Source organism: Volvox carteri, assembly GCF_000143455.1.
Source record: "Volvox carteri f. nagariensis unplaced genomic scaffold VOLCAscaffold_38, whole genome shotgun sequence".
Taxonomy (NCBI): Eukaryota; Viridiplantae; Chlorophyta; class Chlorophyceae; order Chlamydomonadales; family Volvocaceae; genus Volvox; species Volvox carteri.
The window spans coordinates 879,566-907,111 of record NW_003307581.1 but is presented as its reverse complement, the minus strand read 5'-3'; the positions used below and the strand labels follow the sequence as shown (position 1 = coordinate 907,111).

The 27,546-nt window shown below is 55.9% G+C and overlaps 3 protein-coding genes across 3 annotated transcripts; 1 reads left to right on the top strand and 2 right to left on the bottom strand.

Annotated features, from left to right (window-relative positions):
- Positions 1-4,063: 4,063 nt before the first annotated feature.
- Positions 4,064-8,277, top strand: VOLCADRAFT_94615 (uncharacterized protein; the record flags this gene model as incomplete). The annotated part of the gene is made up of 6 exons (XM_002953805.1): positions 4,064-4,140; positions 4,874-5,090; positions 5,726-5,986; positions 6,185-6,573; positions 7,051-7,180; positions 7,924-8,277. 6 exons carry the CDS (start codon positions 4,064-4,066, stop codon positions 8,275-8,277), a joined length of 1,428 nt encoding a protein of 475 aa, XP_002953851.1.
- A 1,080-nt stretch (positions 8,278-9,357) lies between these two features.
- VOLCADRAFT_94614 (uncharacterized protein) lies at positions 9,358-20,876 on the bottom strand (the record flags this gene model as incomplete). The annotated part of the gene is made up of 20 exons (XM_002953742.1): positions 9,358-9,461; positions 10,414-10,528; positions 10,764-10,895; positions 11,272-11,382; positions 11,937-11,950; positions 12,001-12,535; positions 12,881-13,000; positions 13,468-13,719; positions 14,443-15,429; positions 15,808-15,976; positions 16,191-17,003; positions 17,071-17,133; positions 17,210-17,326; positions 17,367-17,542; positions 17,840-17,956; positions 18,095-18,451; positions 18,723-19,081; positions 19,522-19,740; positions 19,858-20,160; positions 20,672-20,876. 20 exons carry the CDS (start codon positions 20,874-20,876, stop codon positions 9,358-9,360), a joined length of 5,268 nt encoding a protein of 1,755 aa, XP_002953788.1.
- Positions 20,877-23,228: 2,352 nt separating this feature from the next.
- On the bottom strand, positions 23,229-27,151 carry VOLCADRAFT_106126 (uncharacterized protein; the record flags this gene model as incomplete). The annotated part of the gene is made up of 4 exons (XM_002953741.1): positions 23,229-23,811; positions 23,954-26,164; positions 26,469-26,555; positions 26,858-27,151. The coding sequence occupies 4 exons, from the start codon at positions 27,149-27,151 to the stop codon at positions 23,722-23,724; spliced, it is 2,682 nt and encodes an 893-aa protein (XP_002953787.1). The 3' UTR covers positions 23,229-23,721.
- Positions 27,152-27,546: the final 395 nt, after the last annotated feature.

Below are 27,546 nucleotides of genomic sequence, written 5' to 3'. Positions count from 1 at the left end.
CCATCAGATGGGAAGCAACCGGGAGTGCAAATGGCGAAGTATAAGCACTGGATGGGGCTGCCCTTTTCGGGAGCCGCAGCCGTCATGTGGCCAACACATGCTAAGGTTTTCATTCCTCGTTTAGCACATCGTAAGCTAATGCAGTTTCGTTTATGTTGCTGGGCTTTGGAGGCGAACAGAGCACGAAGGGGCAAGTACCATGTCCCCAGGGGGCAGCGGTTTTGCCACTGTTGTGGTCCTAATAGCCGAATTGAGGATGAAAAACACGTGTTATTGGAATGCCCAGCCTATAATGATATTCGTGCTGAAGAGGGATTCGATCATCAACAGAGTATGTTGGAGGCCATGCAATGGGAACCCGCACGCCTGGCGAGGATGTTGGAACGTATGTGGGCTCACCGAAACTCAATTACCCCCTTTGGACGCTAGTCTGGGCTGATGTGCGGTGTTTTTTCTTTTCTCCGTGGCTTTTAGGCGTTGTAGTATTGCCCTTGGGCCTTCGGCTCGTATGGGTAGTCTTACAGGTATGGGGTCACGCACCCCCAACCATGTAACACACACACACACACAACTGTGTTCCATACATCCCACACTACAGGGTGTATCTGATTAAAAGTCCTGCCCGCCCTAGCTGCTCAGGACGCATAGAATGTATGGGACACAGTTGTGTTATCGTCTCGGCAACACCCTGTAGTGTGGGTGTGCGGTTTGCCTCATCAACGTGGGTGTATCTGATTAAAAGTCCTGCCCGCCCTAGCTGCTCAGGACGCATAGAATTGCTGTACATGTGTTGTAGCAAGCATTCCCTACCTTCGTTAGGCAGAACGTTTGTCACTTGAAGTCGGGAGAAAAGATAGAAGGGACGTTACCATCAAAGCGAGCGAACTGTTCGGATCTGGGGATCTGACAAAGCTCTGTCACGAGCCTCCAACGGCCGTCACCATAACAACCTTGTGGAGGGACTATTCAAGAACTGCCTAATTGACCGGGGTCCTTTGTCCACGGAACTCCACGCAGGGGTCCTAATTTGAGGGAAAATTACTCGCAGATGGAAGTTGCCGGAATACGGAAGGACCGACGCGGTAGGGTCTTAACCCCCCCAAGACATCAGTATATGATGTTAAGGAGATGCCTGGCCTTAACACTTTACCCGGGCGGCTGGCTTTTATGCTATGGGTGCGGTTCACGCATTGCGCTCCTACGCACTTGCTTGTTTTAGATCGAGGTTTGAACCTCACTGGGGATAACATCTTCAATCTATCCACGAGATGGGTCAAGTACATGCTGGATCCTTACGGCCCCGAAAGTCCGGGTGGAGGTCAGGCCAGCCTGGCCAGTTACAGCCTTCATCTACGGAGCAAGCCCCCACTGCTATGTGTGCGATGGCCTACAACCCATCCTCAACGGCCGTAAACTATGGAAGTTTTTTCTAGACCAGCGCTTTTGCCCAGTTTGGAAGAACTCGGTTTGACACAATTCCTTACCATTAAAAACTTAGTCACAAAGCATAGCAAGGCATAAAAATGAACTTAATCAACAAAAAAATACATTACTCATTGTACATGACCATTTTTTAAATAGCTTAACATTTCCAATCATTGTACGAAAGAGTGGAGGCTGAAAAACGCCCAGCGGATAGGCGGGCGAAATGGTGGGCAGACGCGAAGGCGGGCCCAAGCATTAGCTTGTTTTCCCGCCGGCTGCTACCAACTACAACTTAAATGTTTGTGTATTCACGCACTGAACCTCGCCCGTTCCTCATGCTCTCATTCACATACCGCATATCGAACTCCTTCGGACGTGCATACGCATCTGGACCTTCCTTCAACTAAAAGATGCCTCCGGTGACCTTCAGTTGGGAAACACTTGTCTTCGGTTTCGCATCTGCCTGCTGTGGACTTTTGCGTGGCGCTGTCCTACTGCTGGTGCCTCCTAGTGCACTGTTTTCTACCCAGACACCTGCGCAGCGAACAAACCTTGCAATGCGTGGATGACCCCCAGGAGAATTTTATGTTGTTCCGTTTGAACCCGTTTCTCGGTAGTGCGAGCAGTACTTGCGCGTGGGGTTGGCGAGACAGGGTTATTACTATTTAACCGAACTGCCTCACCTTCAATACTAGGGAATATGAATCGACGTGCCACTTGTGACGAATGGTTGCAAGGTAAGCACCATTGCCACATACGTCCGTCATCCTTCGATAGTCATTTGTGTCTCAAACGTTGCGACAGGGTACGGCGAGAGGAAGCGCATCGACATCCGCCGGACACAGCAAGGGGCATTTTTCTACTCCAGTCATGCCTCGTTCCTTATGCCTGTAAGACATATGCAACCCTGTAAGAGGTGTTGCTGCGGTCCGCGTGTTTAAGGTGCTATATGATGTGTGAAACAGGGGGGTGTATCTTCGCCCGTGGCAGCTACCCTGCGAAACCCTGCCTTCCCCGGTATTTCGGGGCACCCTCATCCAGTCACCCTAGTCAACTTCTCAGTGGATCGCTCAGGTTCCGCACCCACCACCAGCATCCAACGGAATCTGCCGGGTCGACAGCGGCCCAACTCCGTTCCTGGTCCGCTCGCAGGTTAATTTTATCCCAGGTCACCACCGTCCATCAACTAGGGGCGCAATGCCTTCCACCATCGGAAGGACTTTGACCCTAATGGGTATCGATTCCGGGATCTCCGGGGGCAATGGTCGCGCCTTACCAGTAGTGCCAAACCCTATATATCTGTCCGGCGCATATCACGTACAGTGTTCCATTTCGTAAAACAACTCTGCTGCTGCCCTTTCCTTTTTCATCTGGTGGTCTGCATAACATATTGTCGCCGTATATATAAACATTGTCGGGGAGAAGTAACGCACTTTCTCCACATGGAAAGGTCGGAAAATGCGTTGCTCGGTGCGGCCGTCGATCCAGGCATCCAGTATGCTGAGCGAGAATAGTGATACTACGCTCTCAGCCCGCCGTGAAGACCGCACGTTATTCCACAGGCGCTTCGTTTAGTTCTGTGCAAGGTGTACCTAACGAGATGTACCTTCGAGGAAGCTATATAAACCTATAAAAACCTAATGTCTCCTTAATTCGTCACCATTAATCTCTGGGTTTTCACAGAAAGTTCGATTGGTGTCCATTATGTACTACACAATGGACGAATTATGTTCCTTCGGAAGAAACAACAAGCTCAAAATCAGCAATCTTACAACTTCTTTAACATGTTTAAATATGAAAATCCTTACGCGATAATGTGAAGGATTGTTCGTACGCTTTCGGCAAGACCGAGGTTTGAAAAATATCAACCACCATCAACCATCATCAACCATCATCATCATCATCACCACCATCACCATCATCACCATCGTCATGGCACGCATTTGCGGAAGTCTATGAAAATACATTTCGGTCACTGTGAAGCAAATAAAGACATGGTGACGCGCTGCATGGTTCGTACGCAAAGGACATGAGACACTAAGTGCCAGTGAGCGTCAAATTCATTTAACTTAACAAATTCAGAAGATATATCTAATTGTTTTGGTAGACACCTTATTTTGGCAGGGCGTGCTGATAATTAGCGCAATTACTTCGTACCTGAACCCGCCAAGGTAGCAAAGTTTTCCACCAAGATCCCGGTCGCCAGTATGGCACGAGATTACGGACATCCTGTATCATTGAAATGTATTGATTCACGCTTTGATGCGCGCTTTAGAGTGACCCTAGCAAACACTCCAATCCGCCTAATCCACAATTACACAGCTACTTTCATATGCTGTAGATTGAGCTAAATTAGGCCTTCATCTATAGCTGTTGTTCCATGCGATTATCTCTTCTTGGTGAGGAGTATGCGCATGGGTGCCTCCATTCCTACGTACCTAGCAGCTGCATGCATGGTCCTAAATGCAGCAGAGTAGTCAATGCCATTATTTAAGGAAAATGATGATGATTTGATAGGCAGGCGCAACTGTGTCGCACTTAAAAAGTTGCTCCCTGACGGACAAGCTGGTCACTGGGAGACCCCAGGAATGAGTAGTAGAGCACCGGCGATCAGCTCGTGCCTTTATCCTGATCCTGCATGCCAACTCAATTCTTAGTGACAAGACAGTCCACCAGCATTAATTGGTCTGGCGAGGTTGATAGCAATCGAACCAGGTCTGTGGGCCTTGTGGCTGGGCCACCCGCCCAAGCCCAGGTCGCAAATCGTGACAGCATGAAGACAGTCTTATAACATCAAATTTGATGGTTTCTATAAGCAACTTAGTAAGACGGCTTACTGAATCAAGAAACAAGCACGTTCGATCACGTTCGACCGGGATGATTGAAGGTAGTGGTTTTCCGTAGGCTTTTGCAGCGACGTTCTGCACATCAATTCATAGGTAAAAGTTATCCACCGCAACGAAGGGAGTTTTTTCAGTTCCATTCCACACCAGGATCCGATGCGGTGGGAGGTGGCGTTTCTCGTCGCTGTGGCAACGCTGTAAGCAAGCCGTAGGCAGGAACGAGACGAGGGTTGTGCTGTCGTCGTATAGGTGCTTGTTGTAATAATTGCGCCTCCTACTTGCACTGGCGGCAATTTGTTACCGTGGAGGGATGTTGTGGGCCTACCCCATATCAGCTGTGCATTTACAAGCTTGACGAACTTATTGTTCTAGGCTGTTTTGTATGCTGTTTTGGGTCACACCGTTTTGCAACGATTGCGTGCATCGACGCGCCTCGACGGGCGCGCATCCTAAGCTCATGGCACTTGGTAAAAACTGTCGTTTATCTTCCAGTTGCGACCCTAAACGTGCTTGTCCTCCGGCATCAATACGTCCATCCTCATTCCGCCGCACATGACATCCATCCAGTCTAGCGCGCCCGCCCCCTCACTTTGTCAACCGCTCAGGGCCACGATTGCCAAGGCGCAAGCAGAAGCTCCCCAGTCTTCCCTGGCTCTCACATTCCCATACAGCGAGTGCAAGAAGGCACCTTCTGCGTACCGCCTTGAACAATTTGTCAGCTCAAAGGCAAACAACACGTACTGCTTCGCGATCCGGGTTGACCGTCCTGCCAACTGCTCGGACGCCTGTTGCAGCAGCAAGCTGATCGTGAAGAAGCTCGTGGTGCGTAAGATTTGGCGCTGCACGCTCGTGTGCGTATATATGTACGGATGTATAAGTGCATGTCGGGCATGGGGCAAACATACTTCGCAACACATATGTTTTGTCCCCACCCCGACCTGCACACCGGGCCTGCCGCTCTGCTCGGACAGGCGGCGCGCCCGCTGCATGCCAAATCAACGCCACAACTGAGAGTGTGGGACCTCGCATGCGTGCAGTGATAGGCCAGATAAGGGTGCGAGTAGGGGCCTGTGGTGGCTACCGGCAGATTTAGCTAGCTGCACTAGGCGAGGGCTTGGGAGTAAGCAAATAATGCAGGCATGTCACGGCTGTCGACGGCTGCCTGGAAAAGGGTTTGGTCCCCACTTAGTCACTTATTTCTTGGAGAGCAGAAAGGCTCTGGATTCCTCCATGAACGCAACGGGCGTAGGGGGCCCCGGCATTCGTGGCTGATAGCCTACTTGAGGTGTGATGGGCCTTACCTTCCGACCCCGCTTGCCGCAGAGAACTCTCTGGTCGGTCTTTAGGACACGTTGGTTTCACTCATACATTTCTTGCGGCCTCAATCTTGGAAGCTAAGAGAAATATCGGCCGCATGCAGCATCAAAGCCTGCTCTTGCTCCCCCGTTCGACTGCAGGTCAACGTGAAGCCGGAATGCGACGTTCCAGGCGTCCTGCTCGCAGCTACCCTGAATGGCAAGCCCACGTCCATCCTACCAACCTTCGACAAGGGACGAGAGGCGGGCGTTACACTCCTGAGGCTTACCCACCTGGACCTGAGCCTTGACGCTGCAAACGGTGCTGAAATCTGCATCACACTGAATACCAACCGGGCCAAGAAGGGCTGCATTAACCTCGAACAGCTTTGCGTGCCACCCCCCAACGAAATACGCCCAGGCGTGTGTATGGCCGCTGTGTACGACGCCAGCCTTGGTTGCTGCCCCGTGCAAGAAGTCCGCCTTCCGCCGCCGCCACCGCCGTCTCCTCCCCCCCCTTCACCGCCGCCGCCATTGCCACCCTTTAGCCTCTGCAATACGTACGTCAGCTTCGGGATATCTCCCACTACGGACTTCACTGTCCCGTACTCTTTCACCCAGACGCAGTGCAGCGCCGTCACAACCATAGTGGCGGAAGCCATGGCATCTGCAGCAGCAATGTTCGGCGACAACATCACATCGGACTTCACCTTGATGAGCTGCAGCGGCGGCAACATCACCTTTTGTGGCACGCTTGTGCACACCTCCAATCCCACCATCCCACCAAGCGCCTTCAATACCGAAGCCGCCGCCCTCCTATCGAAGTTGCTGTCGGCAGCACTAATCCCTCACGGCTGTCCACCATACCTGTACAACCATATCATTCACGCTGAGCTCACTGCGAACCTCCCAGGCATCGGACTAACTAGGTTGGCTGAAGCTACGGAAACGTGCACGGAGTTGATGTATGCCATGCACATGGGGGCACTCCGTTTCCCGAACTCCAGCCGGTAAGGAAAAACGCATCGCTGTGTGCGGTGCGAGTTTAATTGTAGGACGAAGGATGCTTTCAAGCAACTGACATGTTGTGCATCATGGCACACAACTGCACGCAATGCTGCGCAAACACACCATAAATTCTAGCCGCCCACCACCTAGTCGCCTTTCGCCAGTAGAGCGCCGCATATTTCTATTGGCTCTGGCATCGCTCTCCTAAATTTAATCTATTTTTAAAACTCCAGCTATATCTACATATTGTTTAGGAAATTGCACCACGTCGCTGGGCTACGGAACTTGGTAAAGTTATTCTTGTCACAGCCACTTCCATCATCGTGGCTCAGATCATTAAAACACACACCTATGTGGATGCATGAACCATAACATGCAGCTGTGCGGCAGTCAGTTGCATACGTCGAGCGCCTCTCCCTCTCCCTTTCTTTCCTGGTACGCACATTTCTTTGCTGATGCCACACGCTCGCCCGCTGCAGTTGTGACGCAAGACAAGGTTCGGCACCCTTTGCGGCCGGTTACTTGTATTCGTCGAGGCCAGGTCTAGGGCGAAGGTCCAACAGGACAACTCTGTACTGCTTCACCTTCACAAGCTTAAGCAGCGTTATTGTAAGTAGCTTCATGAATTTTTGCATGCCGGGATGCTGCGCTGTGCTTGGATGCGCATGGGCTACTACAACAACAACTACTACTGTTATTTATATTATTATTATTATTACTATAATAGTACAATAATATACAAAACGGCACGAAGATTTGGGGATGGGCGATCAGAGCAGAAGGCGGAGACAGGACACACTTGGCGGAAGGTCGCTGATAGCTATCAGCTGTAGGTGGGGGCCCTAAAAGGCAGCATGGCAGCGTGGGGCAGGCCGGTGCATGCCAGCAGACAACCGAAGGCAGGAAACACACACATATACAAAACGCACAGACAGATAATAATATTGTTATTAATATTAGTATAATAACTTATTATATTAGTATGATAACTTATAATAATAGGCTATTATTGTCATGGTTATTATACTATTACTACTAATAATATTATTATCTGTGTGTGCGTTTTGTATATGTGTATGTTTTCTCCTTCGGTTGCCAGCTGGCATGCACCGGCGGCCCCCCCCCCACGCTGACATGCTGCATTTTAGAACCCCCACCTACCAGCGACCTTCCGCCATGCGTGTCCTGTCTCCGCCTTCTGCTCTGATCGCCCATCCCCAAATCTTCGAGACGGTTCACCGTTATGTGGACTCAAACGTTTACGTGTGTGCGTGCGGTGCTCATACGTGTCGGTGTTTTAATAACCCCTCCGGCAAAACATCAACCTCCGCCAAACGTACGCATGCACTTAGGATGGAGCGAGATGCGGAAATGCAACAATCCTTCAAAAGGTGGATTTCTGGGCCAACGAGGAGCTACGGCGAAGTTTTGTCGGCTTTGGGGTCAGACCCAGCAACTCTGGAAGTCTGGTCTTCCGTAGCCCTTCGTGGGGCCCCCCTGGCAGCAACATCGTCAAGGCCACTCAGCTGCGCTGGACACTACAGCAAGCCGCGGGGGCGGAGATTTGCCTGGAGCTGCTCAACTCGGTCTCCCTGCTCGACTTCTGCATAAGCCCCTACACCGGCGCCTGCTACTTGAGCATTTTTGATCCTTCCGGAGCTTGCTGCCCGGTCTATACAGCAATGGAGGGTTTCCCCGCACAGTAGATTCCACCCGGCGGAAAGCCGTGGAGCCGTGGACCCGTGAAGTCGTGGACCCGTGAAGCCGTGGACCCGTGAAGTCGTCTGCCTATTGCCCAGCTAGGTTTCCTAGATAGGCTCAGCACGCATGCATGTTGTCTGTGGTTCAGCGGATTTCATGCGTGGGGCAAGAAGAATATCTACATCGACAAATATTCTTATACTTATGTTCTGTTCATACATTAAAGAGCTGCCAAGACGCTACAACTACCGTAGTCCATCACACGACTCCATGCAGTCAAAGGAAACTGTATGTGTCCTAGGCAGGCACTTAGTGCAGATCCTATCGGTGCATACCACGTGGACTGCCAATGGCGGCCATGTGGTAGGTGCATGCTCATGGCAAAATATTCATTCAACCAACTTCGGTTACTCATGATGCGCATGCTACCATTTAAATGATTACACGTTACGGACATGGCTGTCGATGCTACGTTGGCGCATACTCGTTTTCAGGAATAAATTTAGGATTAACGATAGCGCTTCAGTTGTAGCTCTTAGGAGTCTCGCAGACGAAACCCGTTAATTTTTTTCTGTCCCACACGTCAATTGATAGGCACGCTCTTAACATTGGTGTCGAGACGAATGATAACAATATTACACAGAGTATGAGAGCAGTTTGGCGTTTCGAAAGCTGCCTTCTGTTACAGGGTGTGTGGCTTGGACATGTTTTTTTTGTTGTATGAGAGAATGTTCCACACTGCTGGCCAGTAACATGTGTTCGTTTCCACGCAAGGGATATCCGTCAAAGGACGCACATATGACCGTTATTTACAAGCTTTACGCCTTTGAATTTGTACCTGACTTTGGTCCACACTGGTCGAGTACGTAAGTGGTATCGGCGGACCTGGCCTGCTGCTATATATGCAGGCCGCACGGCCTGGCTTAGTGCAAATAACCGCCGGACGCCGGACTCCCATTGAGGTTGAGGCGTGAAGTGTGTTCACCCTGATTAATGTATTCACTTGGAACGATGAAGACCATTTTGTGTCAATTACAGCCTGTCGCAATATTGTATGTAAGCATTTTGTCACACGCTTGCTGTCCTCAGCACAGCTTTAGCACCACCCCGAATCCCCAGTCGCCACTTCGCCGCATACGTGAAGCGCCCAAGCGCCGGGCTTCACCGTGAAGTACGCATGACGGAGCGCCTGCGAGGCGATTGGGAGACGCGCACAGTCGCTTTCAATGTGAAGGGTCCGAGAAATATTTTGAAGGATTTGGCATAGGGTTCCAAGCGCGCCCCGCCATACACAGTGCTGGCCGCAAGAGTCAGCTCAACATGTAACCGTTCGCCGGCCCAGATTGCCGTACGGAATTTCAGTACGACGATGGGGACTTATTCCAACAGCAACGGTACAAAGGCCCAGGATCGGCAGTACCATATTCCCACAGCCTCGCGCCCCCACAGGTCCGCCCAGACAGAACGACACCAATGCCGTGCACCCGAACCCCCACTTATTTCGAGCGAGCCTGCCAGCACCCTGCTAGCAACACCCTGCCAGCAACACCCTGCCGAGCCCGCATACGTACCTGGCGAGCGGATGGGCGGCTAGCAGGGTCCCAGTGAAGGAGCCGCAGCAGCAGCCTCAGCGCCATGGATCCCTCCAGGCCCAGCCCTAGCACAACAGGATTAACACACCCAACCCGAACGGACCAGACCCAGGAGAAGATAAGTTCCATAGCGCCACGGAGCGGGAGGAGAGCACGAGGGAGAGGAAGGCCGTAAAGAAACGAAGAAATGAGAAGCGGGAGATCGTCATCCAACAGCGGGCCGAACTAGTTGGTGTTCTAACAGAAGCGCCCCTGCACTGCCTGCTTGCAGAAATGCAGGACACATTGCATACCTGCGTTGGTCTAAAGCCCTGTGGCGCGCCAGGCATCGCCTAGCTGCCATCACCCAACCACCCATAACCCAGCCGTCCATCTCCCAGCCGTACATCCGCCAACCGTCCATATCCCAACCGTCCATCTCCCAGCCGTACATCCGCCAACCGTCCATATCCCAACCGTCCATAATCCCAACCGTCCATATCCCAACCGTCCATAATCCCAACGGTCTATCTCCCAACCGTCCATAATCCCAACCGTCCATCCACCAACCGGTGGGGTCTCTGCTCTTGGCCAGGGACAGCATGGCGTCCTCAGTGCAGCTCCAGCTCATCAGCGGCCGGGACTTGCGACCGCGCAGGGGTGGGCCGGACGGCGTGGAAGGGGCCTACGGAGCGGGGCAGGATGCGGGGTGCGTGGCATTGAACTTGCAGTCTTGAAGAGGATGGACTGGCAATCAGCCAACGAGCGCGATAGTTGTCCAGTCATGGTTCGATGTATCCGGTGCCACCTTCACACGCCTAGAAGGTTCGGAAGGTAGCAGCCGGTAGGGCGTCGTACGTCCTTAAAGCTGTAGCCGTTATACAGGGCGTCCTCTCCCTTCCCCGCTGCTGCCACCCCACCTGCGGCGGATAGATGCACCACTCCATTAGCCCTCGCAGGAGGAACATAAGCTGCCGCTCGCTCTCAGGCCGGCTGCGCAGCGCCAAACGTGCCTCCAGGAGCGCTCGTGTGGCTGAGGGAAGCTGCCAAACCTAGGGGTGGGAAGGGAAGAGAACGAGATGTAGGAGTGCGGCCACGAGGTGACGGCCTCAGTTGGCTCCGGTGTTGGTTGGCGTTGTCGTTTGTTTGGTGGGGTACTGGCTCCCGGCAGAGCTAGATAGACGTTCGGCGGGAAGAGGGCGACAGCGCGCGGAGAGGTGCGCGCTCTTTCCCTCTCAGGCCAGTGGGTGGCAGGACAAAACAAAGAGCTTCTGCATGAGGTGGAGGCTTGCCGCGTCACTGAGGTCCCAGAGCGCACATGCCCCTCCCCTTCCCTCCTGGCAGATGACCAAGACGGGCTGCAACAGCGCCTGCCGGACAATCCAAGCTGGCTTAATGGGACACCCTTACGGCTAAGCTGCTTCTGACCCTACAGCTGCAGGGTACGCCAGGCGATGGCGGGTTTTCCTGCTTGCATGTGGCGGGCAAGTCCTTGCGACTCGCTGCCCCAAAGATACGAAAAGCGTGCGACAGCTCGTGCTGTGTGTGCATGTACCTGCGGGGTGGCCATCAGCAGCTCTAACCACACCACGCCAACGCTCCAAATGTCATACGCCCAGGCGCGCGGCCGCATCGCCTTCATGCCCTCCCAATACCTGCCAGCCGCGACGACGCGTCAGGAGAAGCGGTGGCAGCAGTAGCAGCGACAGCAACGGCAGGGGCAGCAGCAACGGCAGCGGCAACAGCACACAGCCTTTCACAAGGAAGAAACTACGAAATTACGAAAAGTTTGGGGTATAATGTCTGAATGTTAATCCACGTTTTATATTAAGTAAGTGGCGTTGGTCAAGCGGCATCGAGCCAGCTGCCTCCGCCTTGGCAGCACATGGCCGCTGCAGCAACCAAGCACAAGATAGTGGCGCGCTACTCGTCGTCATGGCTATTTGCCGCCCTTTCCATCCTGCTGCTGCTGCTGCTGCTATGCCCGCCAGCTGCGGCAATCACGATGGAGTCTGAGTCTGCGCTGTAGCATGGCGGCATGTGGGGAGGGGCAAACAGCCCTCTCACAATGGCCCTTTCGCTCCTCACCTCACCTGCCAAAAAGGGCCTCCGGCGGTGCATACTCAAGAGTCAGTTGGTCAGATGTTGGCCCCTCACTACCGTACAGGTGCTGCAAGCTGTATTCATCGACCGCGGAGCCAAAGTCGATGAGCCGCAGCCAGACCGGCGTTACAGCTTCATCGTCGCCGCCGCCACCGTCTGCAGGCCCCGCAGGCCCCGCACTGCCTCTGCTGGCACCAGCGCCTTGCGCACCCACATCTTTACTCTCGTCGCTCACGGACGGACCTCCAAGAGTCGCGGCGCCAAGCCATTGCCGGCCGGTTAACGACGGCGCTCTTCTCCGTTCCGTTCCGTGTCCGGCTTGGGTTCTGGGCGGTTGGTGATGGCGGTTGGTGGTTGGGCCGTCATGAATGATGTCATGCGACGCCCGCGGCGCGCAGTCCGCGCTCGCTGCTGCGCCAGCAGACGCAGTGGCCGCAGATGCCGCCGAGTCATCGCTGCCGGCTGCTGCTGCGGTGCCTGCATGCGGCCACCTAGCCCGGGGTAATGGCGATGACCCGTGGGTCACACGCGTCAGCATCATGTTCTCAGGCTTGACGTCGCGGTGGGTAATGTTGGCCTCGTGCAATACCTGTGCGAATCCAATGCGACAAACGTCAGTTCTCATTTGGGAAATTTGGTTGGATTTTCCAACCACTTTTACAATCCTCATTTGGTTGGATTTTCCAACCACTTTTACAATCCTAAGACGTCACTTACTAAGGCACGGTGGAAGTCAATGCATTAAGGAAAGAAGGCACGCGGTAATTGTTGGCGGCAGCGTGGACACGCGCAGGAATGGCCTTCCACACGGAAACAGGAACCAGCAACGGACCACAATGATACATGTATGATACAATTGAAGCCAGCTTTCAACCGCCCGTCCAGCACTGCGATGGAGGCGCTACACAATCCCACGAGGCCGCCAAACTCGCACCTGAAGCCCCAGCAGCAGCTGCCGCAGCAGCTGCCGAACAAACTCATTGCCCCGCGGATGACGCCTCATGGCTTGCCACCAGGGGCTAGGCCCAAGAACTTGAAAGGCAGGCCCGGCAGCCTGCAAAAGGGAAAAAACGCAACGGAATACGCCAACAATGCAGATGCTTACATCTCCTGCCCGTTGCATTCTGAAGATATGTATGAATTGAAGGGATGTTAGCTCTGGAGGCCACTTGGCCAGTAGAGGAGGTCCAGAGATTTCACGATGCTTTTTTGCTTGGAGCCCTTGTTTTGTAGAGTCGCGCCCGGCCTGAGCCGTTACCGTATTACCGTGGTAGGTTCGTACGATCCCGTACATTCCGGTGTCTTCGGGTCACACCAGTAGTTAAAGCTACGTGCAACGTCAGCTACGCTGCGCGGTGCATAGCATAGCCGTGCGCAGACGAAAAGCCCTGCACTTGTGCCGCGCACCTGTTGCTGCTGTTGCTGCTGCTGCTGTTGCTGCTGGCCATCCCCTTCCTCGTCCTTGTCCGCAGCTGCAGGCTCCTCTTCCTCGTCATCTGGTTGGACAGTCTGGAGACCCACGGGACTGTAGATCAGGTCATGCAGCGATCGGCCGGCGTTCTGAAAGACAAGCCAGAGGTCCGGCGGCGGCGGCGTCTGGTCAGTCGGCCCGCCGCCGCCGCTGCCGTGCTTGTCGCAATCCGCAGCTGGCTCCCCACTGTCGTCATCACCGCTGTTACACCCGCCCGCTGCGCTACCTAGGTCAAGTGGCGTGGCAGTGGTCGCATCCGCGTCCTCCTCCGAAACCACCTCGAAGGATTCCAAAAACTCCACCTGTTTAGTGCGAAGTCGTCCAGAACCGCTGTGTAAGTTTACAGCACGCTCTCTTAAGGTTCAAGACATACGCAAAGCATGTCGCTTGGGAGCTTATTCCGAAGCCGCCTTCCGACTTTGGCATGCCACCCCCCTCGCCGCTGCCCTTTACCAATCCTAAATAATGCATGTCCACTGTTCGGTCCTATCACCCAGGAGCTACCAGAGTTATGGGTAGTGTTAGTGGCCCCATACCAGGTCCCAAAGCAGTGCATGTACCCCACTGACACGCGGCACTAAGCACGGGCTCCCACGTACCAAGTGGCTGTAGCCGTTGTCGCTGCGCCATCCCCCCACACCGTCCTCCATTGGTGCGCCAACCGTCGCCGCGCCTCGCAGCCTCCGAAACCGGTCACCAAAGTACGCCTCCCGCAGCCCGCTGAGCAGAACGCCCTTCCCGCTGCTGCCTCGGAGACGTTTCAGGACAAACCCCGGAGGCCCGCGGGCCGCAGCGGCCGCCGCCGCTTCTGCAGTGGCCACCGCCGCTGCTGCCGCCGTCGCCGTCGCCGCCGCCGCCGCCGGCCCCGTCGCATCCCTCGGTCCCGGCGGTTGCCGGTACCGGCCAGAGCCAGACTGCCCGCTTGCCCCGTCGGGCTGCAGACTGTCAGCGGCTGTGGCGGCGGCGGCGGCATCCTGCACCGCATCCTGCATCGGAAACCGGTCGAGGCGCCAAGCCCGCCACACCTCGCCAAAGTGGCCTTGGCCAAACTTCTCCCTCAGTCTATAGGCGTGTGCCCGAGCCTCGGGTCCCCTGCCGTCGTTGTTGAAGTCGCCGCCTGACCGGCCGTCGGCGCCGCTTGCGACGGCGGTCGTAGATGGGGCCACGGCCGCGGCGGACTCGTCCGTAACGAGGTGCAGCGCGCCATCAGCCAGGCGTACCCCGTGGGCTCGCGGCTGGAAGCGCAGCTGGGGCGCCTCGCCGGCGGCGACGGCATGGTGATCAGTGGCCGGGGCCGCCACAGCAGACGTCACGAGTGCAACCGAATGGCCGTCTTCCGCGCCATCAACGCTGCTGGGGCCGCCGCCACCGGCCACATTGGTATCATCTCCATGGGCCCCAAAGCTATGCGGGGATGCATCACCATCTTCCGAGTGCAGCAACACCCGCCCAGTTCGCCCGGGGGTGCCCAAGAAATTGGCAGGACCGACCCATGGGTCGAGTGGTGAGAAGCTCAGCTGTGGTGTTTCTTCCAACAGGCCTGCCATCGGGTCCATATCATGGGAACGATCGCCAGGCTCTATGCCGCCGGGCGGCGGGATTGTCCACTGTTCTGGAATCTGGTCCCATGCAGTAACGGTTTCACGGCCCGCGATGACTTCTCTGTCATCCGCAAAGCGGGTGTCAGCATCATGGCCTACAACTGGTACCTTCTCCATGTTGCTAAATGCGTCGGGAAGCAAGTTACGGGCAGGGGCGACGTCATCATACCGGCCCCCATGATCCCCACCGCCAATCATGTAGCGGGTTGGAGGTACAGGGCCGGAGTGGCCACCGGCGCTGGCGATGCCACCGGGTGCATCCGCCGCAACGTGTTCTCCGCCCTCATTGCTGTCGCCAAACAGGGCCAGTTGCAGGGGTACTGCAGCGATTTCCAGCAGCAACGACTGCGTGCTGCTGAAAGACATTAGGGCGTGCGAGCTACTGCTGCTGCAGCCTGTAACGCCTACGTCCTGTTGGGTTGCAGCAGCAGGACCACGGAAGACTAAACAGAGGTGGTTCAAAAGCAAGAAACGACATGCTTGTAGGACATCAACAACACAGTCACACATCCACGGGGGACGCGGCGGGACGAGCTAAGCCGCTTGGTCAGAGTTCACACAAGCCGCTGCAGGACACGTCACATGCGACGAAGCTTGCCTAGGAATCAGGCTCTTGTGAAGGGACGCACACACGCGCGATGCGGATAATCCACTCTCCGACGTGATCTTGGAACCCCCAAGAATCATTCCCGTAGGCAGGAAGGGAGAAAAACACCCAGGAAGGGAGAGGGCGATGGCCCCAGCCTGAAGTCAGTGCATGGGTCCTAACCAAGCAAGCCCTCCACCTACGTCGTTCATTTCACAGTCACTGGTCGGAAGCTGGACACCGGCGTCAGGCACGATAGCTGTTCCCACTCCTGGCGCATCGTACGGCCTCGAGCAGTACATTTGCAGGCAATCCAGCAACCAGCCGGTGCCACCGACGCCGCTGACGCCGGGCATGATGAAGGTGGCCGCACTATGTCACATGGCGGAAGGAGGCAGCAGCAGCAGCACATAGAACGTGAAGAAAGCTTCAGGTTAACCTGGTTCGGGTCGTCTGTGCGCTAAGGCATCAACAGTTGAAAGTGTCCGGGTGAGGGCAGGTCACAGGGTTTTTCGTACACCATGCAGGGCCCTGCGTCATATCACCCGTGCATGCATGCATTCGTACACGCGGAAGCTGAGCTTACCCGTCGAAGTCACTCAGCCTCCAGGGCTGCAGCGCCTCGCCACCCGGGAGAGACGATACATGTAGATGGCTCCGTACAGACGGTACGGCACCAATCCGCTCCGCGAGCACGTAACCGTATGAAACTTGCATGAGTTCCACCTCGTCGTCTCCAATTACCACCACGTCATCCCAAGCATCAACATCAGCGCCGCGCTTTGTACCCGGGCGCGCATTTGGAGCCCCACAAACGTCACTGGAAATTGGCTTGACTTTCGCAGCGCTAGCAACAGCAACAGCAACAGCAAGAGAGCCGCTGCTAAGCTGTGTGGCTGGAAGGCTGGCGCGCGGTTCATGCGGGCACACCAGTGCAATGACGGCCCCAGCGCCGCCACCGGCCTCTCCTGCCGGCCCAGCGTAATATGGCGCAGGCACCTCCCCACGGGGGACCGCCGAGTCACTCAACGCTCCCTCTGGCGACTGCTGCGAGGCGGCCCCGCTGCAAGGTCCCCGGCGAAAAGGTCCAACTAATCTCAATAATAAAGCACACAGCCGCCCGAGTAACCGACGTCGATGAGAAGACCAAGCATCTTGGATTGCCCTTAACAGCACCCAGCCAGCTGCGGTGGCACTCGGCTCTGCGGTGCTCGTTTGAGGGCCCCTGGAGGGAAAGCCGCGGGAGCCCTCCGGGGCGGCTGGCGGGCGTCGCGCTGGGGTAATAGCCCTGCAGCGCTGCTGGACCGCCACTGCCAACCGATCCGTCGAGGATATCGTCGCAGTCGGTACGTTTGTTGTCGCTGTCACTGCCGTCGAGGGCAGGGCCTCATGCGGCGACCTCCAGGCAGTGACCTGGTGGCAGTGGCCTGGTCTCGAGGGGCTCTCCGCGACCAGACTCTCCGCACCTGGGGTGCATGTGGGATCCAATGTCGCCTGGCGCTCCATGCTTACCAAGGAATTGCCCCGCCCTGGAGCACACACGGCGCCGGGATGGACCGTAGATTTGAAGCACGATTCGGCAGATGCAGTGGCTGCTGGCCTGACCGATACTGGCAGAGTTGCGGTATCTGGAGGATTTGGCGTCGTGCGGGCTGCTGCTGCGGGAGCCCTTTCCGCATCACCGAGTTCATCTTGGTCCGAGTAAAGTACGTGTCTAGGCAGCTGTCAAGCAAGCAAGCGGCAAAGCGAGCAAGCGAGTTACGGGAGAAGTGGGAGGGCTGATGGTGACAGGTCCATGAGTGAGTAAGGCTCTTGTGGCCGTTTGCAAGTCCGGGCGGCGTCTGTGGACTTGCCCAATTGACGAGGAGGTGCACCAAACCAATTATCAAAGCCGTCACAATTGGCGTGGGCAACTAAATAGCTAGCCGACGCGCACGACTGCGGACGACCAGCGTACACACGGACAGGGGCAAATTGACGTCAAAGTGGCATCGGAGGAGCCATGAAGCTGCCGGGATAGCTAACCGTTCAGTGGTTACAGTACGAATATTAGGGCATTTTTAGGAAATATCGTCTCATCCGTTACATAAGACTTGGGATACCATAAGGTACAGGGTTCAATTACCTTCGCCCCGCAGAAATGAATGTTCAACTGTGTTTGCAATTTTGTTCTTATACGCTTACATATACTGTGTCCCATGTAAGCGGGCTAGCGGGCGCTTCTTGTCCACGTACCTGTATTACGACAGCTGCTACGTTGTCCATGGAACCTCTGTTGAATGCCTCTTGCACGAGTCGTGTGGCAGCGTCTTGCACGGTACGTCTGTCCAAGTAGGACGGGCGGCGTAAAGCCTGGGGACAGACGGGTTAGGCAGGACTGAAAGCCCGCAGTCGCATGTATATCTGGGCTTGAGCGCAAACTTACATGCGTTTTGTTTCGGCCACTGCCCACTGTCGCGTCACAACCCGACAAACTCGCCCACCACCAACCTGCGCAGCACACGGCCCCTCAACTTCGGCACCATCATCAAGCTCTGAAGCCTGTACTGACGCCGCGCTAAGGTCGCAGTCACAACACCCTGGCAGGCCGGCCGTCCAGACACCGGAGGCTGCGGCATCACTTTGTGAAGCTGATTCTGACGAGCGCGCCATGCGAGTTGCCATGCCCGCGTCCTGGCTTGTTCCCGCTTGGCTGGAGGAGTCGTTGCTAGGGGCTTGCGGGGGGTTTATCTCCGAGGGGCGGATCTCTGGATCCACGGGACCAAGGGCAATTGCTGGTGGAGGGGCCGGCGTGAGTGGCGGCTCCCTTGAGCCTGTAAGCTGTGCCGCCAGGTGTTCACACACGTCCTGTGTTACACGGCGGCATGTGCAAGAAGAAGTGAATGGGGAAGGATAGGTTGGGGAGCTTTAGGGTGGGGCCTGCATAGACCAGCATACATATCCTCTTGGTTGAATATATGCGGACGTCCTCCACCACCACGTTTACTCTGCAGAAAGCGGGGGTACCACACAGACCATCTCCCATTTTCAAACTCTTAATGATACATTTTTCCAATCCAGCTTGAGGAACCCGCGCCAAAGCCAGCCCCAAAAGGTCCTGTTACTGGTCAAGGCCCACCTGTGGCGACATTGTCTCTAAAATGCCATCAGACGCCAGCAGCAGATGCGGCGCCAGCTGCCTAGCAGCGCCATTGCCGCCAGCCTGGCGTCGGACGAACCATGACTCCGATTCACCCCCCTTGACTTGATCAGCGACATCGCTCTGCTTTGTAGCTACAGTGGTGTCTGTCCGGCAATCTGCTCCGTTCCTGTCAAAGCTCGCGGCAGTGCTGCCACAGCCGCAGTCGTCCATATCTTCGTCGCCTATGCGCCAGGGCCCGGCGATGTCAGGCTCCGTACTGAGGCCGTACTGGCGGTACTGCAGGTCACCAAAGGCCCGGGATACCTCCAGGTCCCCCATTAAACGCGGGGTGGCCCCTGATGTCGGGCGGGTCAGTCCATAGTTACAGCACAGGCAGGGACGTGAAACAGTTTATTAGGCAAGACTGCGATATGGCTGGCAGAGCAACGAAAGCTCTTTCCTTTGTGGACCCCCGCCCGAGCTCGCTTATTCCGGCGTAGCCCCCGCAGGCAATGCTGCGGCCCAGCAGCCACCGCCCCCCGTTATCCTAAAAATGGCTAGCAAGTAACGGCCAGTACCGGGCAGGACCGTTTCTTCCCATACAACGCATGCTGATGCCTGTAACCCTGTAACTCACGTGCAAGAGCGGCAGCAGCACAACGTGAATGGCATATCCTAGATTAATGAGATCTTAGTCAGCAACACGCCTTCTATGGTGATACAGCAATACGGTTCGGGCCTTGTGCCCTCGCCCCCTGAACAATCGGTCATCCGTACGGATGAGCTGCCTACGCACCTGGCCTGCTGGGCCCGTCCACTCTGCCGCCCGCAGCTGCCACCCGCCGCACCTCCTCCACATTCCGCAGGTCATGACTGGTCGTAAGCACACGCGCCACAAGCTGCCTGCCGCCGCCGCCGCCGCTTTTGCGTGCCCCTGTTGCCCTATCCACCCGACGCTCCTTAGCAGCGCTGCCCGTACCCGCAACGCTTCCGCCGCTCTTCCCGCCCTCACCTCCTGAGTTGCGATCATGTCTGGCCGCACCTGCGACCTGCGGTGCAGCCGGTGCACACAATATTGCTGGGCTGTTTCCTAGACTGGCAATCCAGAGCCAGCCGCAGCCGCCACAGCTACCAGCCACGTCCGTGCTGCTGTCATCCGTGGCGGCAGGGGAACTCTCTTCATGCCGGACTGCTTCTTGCCTAGTATCATCAGCAGCCACATGCTTCATCTGCGCTGGGGAGGAAGCCGCGTCCGCCGCAGCTACCGCTCCGGAACCGACGCTGGGGCACACGGTGGCGCGCGAGCCGTCCCACTCAGCGACTGCTACGACAGCTGTTGAGCCTGCATCCCAGGCCGCCGCAGCCGCGGCCGCCTGCAGCGCGCCTAGGCCATCCACCGCAGTGGCGTTCTCCCCCGAGGGCGAGACTCCGGGCCCTGCCATGCCCGAGGAAGCAGTATGTGAAGGAGCGGAACCGGATCCCGCGCTGCGATCCTTTAGGGGTTCGGAGAGGTGTAGGTGCTGGGAGTGGCCTCCAGCAAGCGACTCATGTCGCGTGTGCTGCTGTTGCTGCTGCTGCTGCTGCTGCTGAAGGTCTGCATCCAGATCCTGGAATGCGCGCAACAGCGCCGTTCGGACGTGACTACCGCCTCCACGGCTGCGGACACGTCGCGTCGGTACGAGTACGGCGGATATGTAATACTTTTACAAACATGGTCGTTGCGATGTAGCCCCGTTAGGACAGTGATGTCGTTAAAGTGATGTGACAGTGGCATATACGCAAAAACATGATGCAAGAAGTACCGGGTTATCATCGCGCCCTGGTCGGCAGAAGGTAACTTTATCGGAATCGCCTATGGGCTGTCCGTAAGCCACGGAGGCGGGAGCTCGCATGCTAAGGTGGACAGGAAGGCTGTCGGTGGCTACAGCCAAAGCCGTAGCACCCACCGGCGGAGCGTGGCGGCCTCGGCTGCGTCAGTCGCCTGGGCTTCAGAGTCCACCTCACACAAGCGGCGTCGAAGACGTAAGTGCAGGGCGGCTTCGAGGTAGGAGCTGACCGCAGCAGAATTGTGTCCATCGAAAACGGCCCACACGCTGCGTAGTCGAAAGCGGGGTGTAACTCTTCCCTCTGAATGAATCTGCTGAGAGGCATAAAACGCCGCATTATACAGACCTAACGTTCATGCAGGTTCGCAGCCATGTTCCAACACCGTACGGTCCTGTGGAGCGTTATGCGCGTACGTACAGATTTCGTACATAATCCCGACTTGGTCCTAAGGAATTCGGCAGGACCCAAGTTGCATTATACATAAACCTTTAACAGCATGAATGCGTGTTCTCCCTGACGCAGAAGCTTAAATGGGCTGTGTACGCACCCATATGTCCTTCCTTGCATGCCATCCTCAGAGCAGCGAAGCGCCCACGCGCCCACTCTGTCCTCCATCTGCAGATGAATATATGCATTTATTGCCCCAATCCAATCTGCGGTAAATGTGAGTTCCTTACATCTAGTCGCCTGCCACGTCGTGTGGCCATCCCCGTGCGGGATGGGTCGACCAAGCTGAGCACATTCGCTTTAGAATTCAAGCAAGCTTGCAAAAATAAAACTAAAGTGAGAAATGCTGGCAGCATGTCAAGCTAAACAGTGATGGACTATAAAATTGCACCGAGGGATTTTTAGCGTAATCATCTTAGCAAGAAAAATACGATGATCAAGCTGTAGATTTGTTGGACATTTGTGGCACGTTAGACACTCTGTCCCGTACCGAACGTTTCGGAGCTGGAATGAAAACTAATTCACAAAAATTTCCCATGGCTGTAGTATACAACGTTGAGCAATAACTGAAAGGGTAGTCTGGAAGACGTAATGTATTGTGTGGCACTTTGGAAAACGACACCGCAGCATGCGCAGCGCGGCACGTCCCATCCGCAAAAAGCAAGAACACCGGATTTCCATGAATGCCCGTTGCATAGGTCATATGGGTCCATTTGAAAATAGGTAGGCTTTCCGCCACTCTCTCCCTCGTTACAAGGGGCTTAAATCAGGTATCGGAAAGCAGGACACCCTACGGCGCTACCGTCAACGCAAAGCTGCTACATCCCCGTCGACGCTGAGTCTGGTCCTCGTAACGCGCGCAAGTTTGGGCCTAGCGCAGTTGCAGACCTGAGCAGGTTGTAGTTGTTTTTATTCCACAGAACGTCCTAGGCTGTCGGCCACCAGACATCAAGCCTACTCCCCATCAAACCCTAAAGTTGTGCTCCTGCACTTGTAACAGTGTATCAACACCAGAGCATTGACGCCGTACATCTGTACGGCTTTCCTAGAAGTCAAGAATAGGTTTAAGGTTCGCCGGCTCAGGAATTTTGATCACGTGCCTGCAGAAAGTCCTGAGCTAGTGACGCTGGCATGGCTTACAGCGCCAGCTTAAGGATAAGGCCCCAGCGTGTGCTGTGTAAATGGGTTTAAAAGCCGCATGAAGCACAGATTGTTCATGTGACTACCAAAATGTCAACAATTGAAGTTGACAAGGATTCTATTGAACAGGTTCCTAACAAACGGAGCGGTCGCAAAGGCCGACAACGACGGCATGGACAGCCAACAATGGATCGATTTAGTCATGGTAACACAGATAAACCAGCAACCTACAATGTGAAGAAGCGTGGCCGCAGTACAGTTGGCGGCGGCGGTCGGAAGGGTTTCGCAGCGAGCAACGTCAAGCCTGCTCACATCAACAGGCAGCGCAATCGAAGAGCTAAAGGGCATACAACGTTCGGTATTGTTGCTGCCATGACCCGAGCTCGGTGCCTATTGAACGTTAAAGGCTGGACCTCATGGGCTGCATCGGACCCTGTGGCTTTAGCGTGCGGTGCCGTTATGTGTAGTATCGTGATGTCAGCGGGTATATTAACATTTAGGGCTTGGTTGCTCAGGAATACCTAATAATTAATTGTTTAGCTTTAGTAAGGATCGACAATAGCGCATATCAACCGTCTATTGTAAATAACTTTTGCTGTACGTGTAAGCATGTGAAATAGTGTCAAATTGCAAACTTAATGGATTGGTTACAGTGTTCCTGTGGAGCGAGGATGCCGTGTAACCTGACGACTTTTGCGATGACTAGTTGCGTAGGTTGTCAGAATGAGACTATTATAGAGTCTACTAACCTGACACGCCTCGCGTTCAGTGTCGTTGAGCCCTTGTTTCGCGACTCCGTTAAAGAGGGACTATAAAACCCGCTGAGTGTCTTGTGACCGGGTCATGTTTGTGAGGTGTGATGAGCAGTCATGCACGGCATGGAGCGTAGTTACTGATGTTTCCGTGATGTGGTGACGTAGCATGGTAGGCGAAACCCCTGCGAGTCTTACGAGTCTCCCGTAACATGCGCGAAGGTCTACTTAGTTGTATGTGTTGTAATGTATGCCCTGCTAAGCTTACAATATACTTCGTCAGTCTGTGCCTGGCTGATAGCTAGCTGATGCGCGGACGGGATGCTCCTCAGGCAGACAGCAGGCCACATTTACCTTTCCGACGACACCCATACCACACCCAATATCAAGGTTGCACACATACGAACTGCGTCCCTGTTGCTCGGCAAGGACCGAAAGGCTTATGTCAGGCGGAAACCTTGGAACCCGGACTGCACCACGCCTCCCCGGACCGTTCTCGAGGCCACGTCAGGCATCACCGCCCCCTTGCGCAGTGGATATAAGTCCTCATGTCAAACAATGCGCTCGCAACGACCCGTTCGTCGTGTCCAACTGCTCCGTGGCGAAGCAATCTCTTGCGCTTTTCAAGATATCAACAAAAATGCCATGAAATCAACACATAATATAAAATAAAACACCCCGAGGCTTCATTAAAACCAGGTCTATACGCGGCAGTCATCAAAATCTTAGAATTAAGTGACAATACAGCACGGAAGCCGTGCCTAGTCTTTTTTATAACAACTTCTCGAAGCAAAAAATGTCCTTTACTAACGTAAAACTACTTCAATTGCCTAGCGTATATGTGGTAATCGGCACAAGCAGCTAACCACATTCATGCCTGCAAGACTTGCCACACGATATAGATTACCGGACATCTTGCCCTGCACGGCGTATTTCCAGCATACACCATGGAACACGACAGGTGCCGCACGCGCTGCTTCCAGGACATACAAGCGGAAAGGGGGCAGCATGACCCTCCCTGACATGGCCTTACGTTATCCTAAGCGTTTTTTTCGTCCTCACGGCGCCAGCGATGACGCCAGCGATGAATGCAGGACAGCGCAAAAGAAACGCAAGTGCAATCCCTGTGATCACAAGCGCGTTGAGCAACAAAAGCTGGAGGTGCCCGAACCCCCTTGGTGGTACGACTCCGTACAACCTTATTACGGCACTCATCAGAGGCCCATAATGAACCTGAAGCGTCGTGGCGACCAGCAGAATCATGGCGCTGCAGACAAAAAGACGGACGATACCTGTCGTCCGGAGCAACAGGGCCCGCAGACCCTGCAGCAGGTTGGACTTCACATATTCATGGGACAACGCCAGCAAGCCGGCAACGGCATGGCGTGAATCGGACAGCTTCGACAACCCCCGGCGTCCGCTGATCCATGGCCTGCCTTGGTGCAGGAAAGACAGCCGGGAACCAGGCTGGCTCTGCACCGCACTCACGAGCACGTCAACGCGCTGCAAATCCACCAAGCATCGCGAGATGTATGATGACGTGCGCGTCCAACCCGAAGCGGTCGCGTGGCGAAGCAGGCGCTCCCCCAAATGCAAGGCCATAGGTGTCGAGAGGTATTGGTGCAGTGCGCCGCGCAGTCGTATGAACCCGCAGGCCACACACTCGGGCACCGGAGGCCCAGATGCCGCTTCTGCGGCAGCCGAAGCCGGAGTCCTCATCGCGGCGTCGGAAGATGCAAGCAATTTCCCATCAGCGCTCACACTCTCGGCTGGAACGTAAGCAGGCTGAGGGGATTCCTGTGCGCGTTGCCGGCAACGGCAGCAGCACGGCGGCATCGGGCCGTGCCGCAGCCGCCCCGCCTCCACAAAAGCCAGCACCGGCCGCGCGGCGCGGCGTAAGTCAGCTACGTGCTGCAGGAAAACCCCCAGGTCCACGAACAGGTCATCACTATTGGCTGCGCTGCACGTCATCGCCGCCTGTTTGCCTGCAAAAGCCGCATGCAGCTCCTCGACGACCCACGGGTCGTCTAGCAGCACCACCGGCCCTGGCCGCTGTGCCGCCGACGCGATTTGGCCTGCTGGCCTCGCCAACGATTCCAGCAGCAAGAGCCCCGGGCCCAACATGCCAGCTCCAGGCGCGAGCTGCAGCGCCCTCAGGCCACCCGCTGCGGACTCCGACATGACACAGTCCTCTGCCAGCCGGATCTCCTGTCGCAGCACCTTGACGTCCTGCAGCTGCGCCGAGTGAGATGCCTTTAGCGAACGTGCCGAGGGACCTCCCTGCACGGCGCCGGAGCTGCCTTCGACCTCCGTCGACAGCGTACAGGTGCCTGCAAAGCTCCGGCCGTGACGCAGCAAGATCTCCAGGGTGGGCCCACTGCAGTTACCGCATGACGCGGCCGGAGAGGAGGACTCCCCTGGACCGCACGGGGGGTCGACGCGACGGGCAAGCGTGGAAGCACTGGACAAGTGAACCTTGCCGCCTTCAGGAATGCCCAAGGGATGGCTGGGCCTGGCGTGGCACACAGTGGCCGTGACTTGAATGTGAGCTGCTGCTGCCGCGGCTGTGCTTCCAGGCAGCCACTGCGAGTCACTGGCTGTGGCTGACGGCAACTGGCACTGATGGCCGCCTCCGTGTGGACCCAGCAGCACCACCCTGGGTGCCACGGACGTGATGCGGCCGGCGAGAACCTTTCCATGCAGTGCATGCGCTGCCGATCCGTCCACATCCACGATCGAAGCTGCCTCCCCACCTAACACAACCTCACTGCTCATACCTCTCATCAACCGCCGCCTACAAGTACTGCTGCCGCCGCGGCGGCTGTTGCTTCCGCTCCGGATTCTGCTGCTGGTGGGGGCGCTAGAAAACGTCCCGAGAGTTTGATCTAGGGTCGCGAGGGAGGCGGCCATTCTGAGAGTGGCGCTCCGCAACCACTGGCCCCAGCCTCGCAGACTCAGCCAGGATCGCCGAAGCAGCGCCGCACGCAACCGCACCATGCCCAGCTCCGCGTCCGGCCCAAACTCGACGTTCACCCGCCGCCCGACCCCGGTGCCTAGCCAGTTGTCCCAGCCAGCCGCCCCAGCGCTGCCGCAATCCCACCATTCGGCCGCCTTCCGACGCTCCGAAGCGGCGACCGCCGGGCGTCGCCTGGTGGCCAAGGAAAACCCGGCCGCACCGCCGGTGGCCGCACTTGGAGTGACCCGCAAGTCGACCGTGTCCAGGATGACATGGAGAATGGATTTAGAGCTGTCAAGCCGTACACATGCGCCAACCTACGCAGGCTATGACGGCAAGGGTTATCTACAAGAGAAGCTGTAGCAAGCCAGAGTTAAAAGCTAGCAGCAACATGCATGTGTGAGGGAGCACAATACTGCCCAGGGAAGTGTGCAGGCGGTACTGTTCGCAGAACGTTCCTCGGCTGCAACCGAAGTGCGGCGGGCTCTGGGGAATGCCGTGCCCCTGACTAGCGGCTTCGATATCAATCCAGATGGCACCTACTGCACGCCAGCAAGCTATTGCTGTTCTGTACATGAACAGAAAGCTCATGCCCAAGCCGTCGTACCGCAGGAAACCCACCAATTGTCGAGCGGTGTAGATCCGCACGGCCTCGTTCAGCCGTTCAAGGCCGTCGGGAGCAATGTCTGTCAGCCCAACACCGTGAAGCTACATAAGCGCCACGAAAGCGGGAGGGTAAGGCGGAACAAAAGCCAGCAAGGATGGGTTAAGGGTTCAGCGCAGAGCCTGTGGATGAAGCCACGGCAAAGTCTGCCAGAGCCACACGCGGTGCGCTGAGCGGACTGCATGTCGGGCGAAGTACATGAAGCATGAGCACATGAGTTGTTTTGAAATGAAATGACTTACGAATTCCCCCGTCAAACACGACACCGTCACGGCTGACTCATGCCACGGCAACCCATCTTGAATCTGTAACAGAGAACAAGTTCATCATTTGATGCCCGCCTCACCTCATACCACTCCGTTGACAGGCTCAGAACGGGATCATACGGCGGCGTCTCCGCCCGGAGAGGACGTTGCTGCGGTAACGGCGAAAACTCTCTACCGAGAGTGGGCGTCGACGGCCCTGCCGCCGACGGTATCCCTGGCGATCCTGAACAGCGGTCGCTGTTGTCACCAACTTCCTGCTGCCTCGCGTCCAAGTCACCGCCTCCTGCTCCGGGTAGCGCTTGGGCGGTTTGCAGAGACTCGGTGGCCGCGGAGACCTCCAAGCCTCCATCGATAATTCTTATCCGACTTGCCATATTTGCCACTCCGGGACGTGGGCCTTGGATGATCGCCTTATGCGCTTAACGTGAGCTCCCAGGCGTGGAAGACCACCAAAGCAAGAGTACGCTACACAAAGCTTAACAGCTGAAAGCCCTGCTGGGTGGTTGCTCATTGTTGGTCAGGGACTGGGAAGGGAGCTGTTCTGGGTGTTGCATGGTTGGCAACAGTTACAGCCCCTTTGCTAGCAGGACTGATCAAATCGCCAACTGAATATAAGCAGGGTGGCATGAAATGCTACCTTAAGCAGTGAGCTTTTTTAGGAACGCTCGTAAAACTATGGTGCTCCGCGACGGCCTTTTTACCAAGGGGGAGCAATGAGGGATAAGCAATAGAGCCCACGGTATCCGGTGCGTTAGATCGCCTTTTACCG